General features: G+C 37.4%; 1 protein-coding gene across 1 annotated transcript in view; it reads right to left on the bottom strand.

Moving 5' to 3' along the window:
* Positions 1 to 3531, bottom strand: part of ABCB7 (ATP binding cassette subfamily B member 7) — a 219109-nt gene that overhangs the window by 19368 nt on the left and 196210 nt on the right. Inside the window, exon 14 of the mRNA XM_007958347.1 lies at positions 3030 to 3133. Within this exon, the coding sequence (XP_007956538.1) occupies positions 3030 to 3133 (104 nt within the window). The remainder of the gene's footprint in view (positions 1 to 3029; positions 3134 to 3531) is intronic.

The following is a 3531-nucleotide window of genomic DNA, read 5'->3' as shown; positions in this document are numbered from 1 at the left end:
CCAGCTCTCACATGCATACGAGGTGATTGGAAATATCATGGCTTGAGTTAGGCACATCTTAGTCTTCAAGGAGATATCTTTGCTCTTCAGTACTGCTGAGTGGGTTCAAACTCCCAATCTTTAGGTCAGCAGTCCAATAAAAACTGCTCGCATCACCTAGGGAACTGTCTAAATACAGCTAGCTAGATATAAATAGCAGTGTAAGTTCTAGTGATATACTCACTGACTTCCTACAGATATTTTTAAACACTAAAGGTACAAAATTATGGGAGTAGATGATTACCTAGGAGAAGACCTTATATTTTAGTAGGGCAGAATGATGATAAAGGGCTAAGAAAAACTGTGATGGATGTGGGACCTATTCTTCCTTACCCACAAGAACTTAAAACTCTGACAGACTGAGTGTTCTGGACCTTTCAAAAAGGTCTGTTAAAACTTCCAAATCTTCTGTTAACTCACTCCCTTGGGGGATTCTTTGCTAGCTCTCAATGAATTATGCTTTCTGAGATAATGAAGCTATATGACTCAAGGAGCCCTGGTGGCATAATGGTTAAGAACTTGACTGCCAATAAAAATGTTGGGAGTTTGAACCCACCCAGTAGCTCCACAGGAGAAAGACCTGGTGATCTGCTTTTGTAAATATTTGTTGTTGTTAGGTGCCATCAAGTTGTGTGGGATGCACAGTGACCCTATTTATAACAGAACAAAACAGTGCCTGGTCCCGAGCCATCTTCAAAATTCTTGCCAAGCTTAAGTCCACTGTTGGAACAACTATGTGAATATATCTTGTAAAGGGTCTTCCCCATTTTCACTGTCCCTCTACTTTCTAAAAACAAACCTAACTCACTGCCATTGAGTCAATTCTGACTCATAATGACCCCATTGGGTCTCTGAGGTAGTAAATCTTTATGGAAGTAGATTGCTGCAGAGTGACCAGTGGGTTTGAACCTTCAATCTTCTTGTTAACTGTCAAATGCCTTAGGCACTATGCCACCACAGCTTTACCAAACGTGATATCCTTTTCCAGGGGCTGGTCTCTCCTAACAATGTGACCAAAATATGATAGACAAAGTCTGGCCATTCTCTCTTCTAAGGAGCATGCTGGCTGCACTTCATCTAAGGCAAATTTGTTTGTTCTTGCAATCCATGGTATATTCAATATTCTTTACCAACAACGTAATTCAAATGCATCAATTTTTCTTTGGTCTTCTCATTCACTGTCCAGCTTTCACATACATATGAGGCTATTGAAAAGACAATGGCTTGGGTCAAGCCACCTTAGTCTTCAAAGTGACATATTTGTTCTTTAACACTTCAAAGAGGTATTTTGCAGCAGATTTGCTTAATGCAATACCTCGTTTGATCTCCTGACTGCTGCTTCCACAGGCATTGACTGTGGATCCAAGTAAAATGAAATCCATACTGAAGGGTGTAGGTTTTGATCTTCATTAGTCATCAAGTCATCTTCATTTTCAGCAAGCAAGGCTGTGTCATCTGCATGTTGCAGGTTGTTAACGAGTCTTCCTCCAATCCTCAAGCCGCGTTCTTGTTCACATAGTCCAGTTACTCAGATTATTTATTCAGCATACAAACAGAATATATATGGTGAAAGGAAAAACCCTGATGCACACCGTTCCTGATTTTAAGCCATACAGTATGCCTTTGATTTGTTCTAATGACTACCTCTTGGTCTATCTACAGGTTCATCATGAGCACAATTAAATGTTCTAGAATTCCCATTCCTTACAATGTTTTCCATGAATTCTTATGATCTACACAGTCCAATGCCTTTGCATAGTCAAAAAACACAAGTAAATATCTTTCTAGTATTCTTTGCTTTCAGCCAAGATCCACCTGACACTGGTAATGATATCCCTTGTTCCACATCCCTCCTGAATCTGGCTTGAATTTCTGGCTTAAAAGAACCCCTATGGGGCAGTTGTACTCTGTCACATAGGGTGACTATGAGTTAGAATCAATTCAATAGCACCTAACAACAACAGGACTTAATTAGTGGTAGTTTGACAGATTTTTAGGTGCAAGGTTCTTGTACACAGGTTCTCACTCTGCCTATAAATGGGGTGTGGTCCTATTTAGGGGTCACTTTAAATGTAACAAATCCCTATGGTAAACAACTCACTTTGTAATTAAACTGTTAAATACACTGCAGATGAAATAATGTGTCATGAAATTTAAGTCCATACGCAAATATGTCACACAGCTTTTAATTAGGCCTATCCCTCAATATTAGGTTTCCACTATATATCAAATTAAAAGGTAGATAATTAGAGGCAACTGACTAATAACATTTGCTTTTCTTCAGTTTTAGATTAAGAGGATTTGTTCATGAAATTATGATTGCTGTTGAGACCATTACTATATTTAATGCAAAGATGTGATTATGAAGTCTAATGCACTTGCTGAGGTAGTATCAGGACATCATTTCACAACATCTTGACGTTTCACATGAATATAAACTGACATGACATCAGCACTGCAGGTTTTGTGAGCATGACTTAGTTTCAGTGAGTTGCTCCATGAGTGAAAAGCTTTCTGTATGGATTGTGTAATAGTAATTTACATGACTTATTTGAATGAGTGTTAAGTGGTAACAAGACACTAAAACCTTTCTCTGACACCTTATCAGCCAATTCTTATAGCTTTGCAAGATACAAGGTTAATACAACAATATGAGGTGTCACAAAGTTACAAAAGGAGATACTTCAATAATATGAGGTGTCACAAAGTTACAAAAGAGATACTTCGCAAATGGACTTAACACTTTGCTAACTTTGCTATCTCACTCACAAATGGACTTAACACTTTGCTATCTCGCTCAATACAACCTGGGAATCTTACCATCAGCATTTGCTTATATGGGGAAAAAGAATTGTTTATTTTGCTTCATAGCACCTTCAGTTGAAATTCATTCAAAATACAAAGTAATACAGACATTTTACAGAAATTTTCAAGGAGAAAAGTTAAACATTGAGAATTGAAGAGTTTTATATATTTTCATCATCATTTACCTCTTCAGTAATTGAATCTAATGATGAAGTAGCTTCATCATACAGAATGACTGGGGGATCCTTCAAAATGGCTCTTGCAATTGCTACTCTTTGTTTTTCTCCTCCTGGTAAAGAAAAAATTTAGTGTAAGGAAAGCATAGCACAAAGACATAATTTTGTTTCTAGTATTTCCATTAATTACAACCACCAAGTAATACCCTCAATATTTACCTCTACTCCTGATAACTGTTCAATTTACTGAGTTGCAAAGTCTAAGTTCATATGTGGTATCCTTTGACAAAGTATATTCCCTGGAACATAAATGTAATTCTGGATTCTGACTTTGTGGCAAGAGAAAAGAATAAGGAAGGGAGCTAACAACTTTGATTCCACAATTATTCCCCTCATCAGAAATACACTCATTATACATGTTACCTTATGTTACAGATACTGTGAGTCAATCTGAAGCCAGAATTCTAGCAGCCTCCAGGAAAATCTTTAACCAGAAACCTTTTAGTGTCAG

Source organism: Orycteropus afer, unplaced genomic scaffold (genome assembly GCF_000298275.1).
Source record: "Orycteropus afer afer isolate SDZICR_OR568_19922 unplaced genomic scaffold, OryAfe1.0 scaffold00942, whole genome shotgun sequence".
NCBI lineage: Eukaryota > Metazoa > Chordata > Mammalia > Tubulidentata > Orycteropodidae > Orycteropus > Orycteropus afer.
The sequence above is the reverse complement of the archived record's forward strand: the minus strand, read 5'-3'. Positions and strand labels throughout refer to the sequence as shown.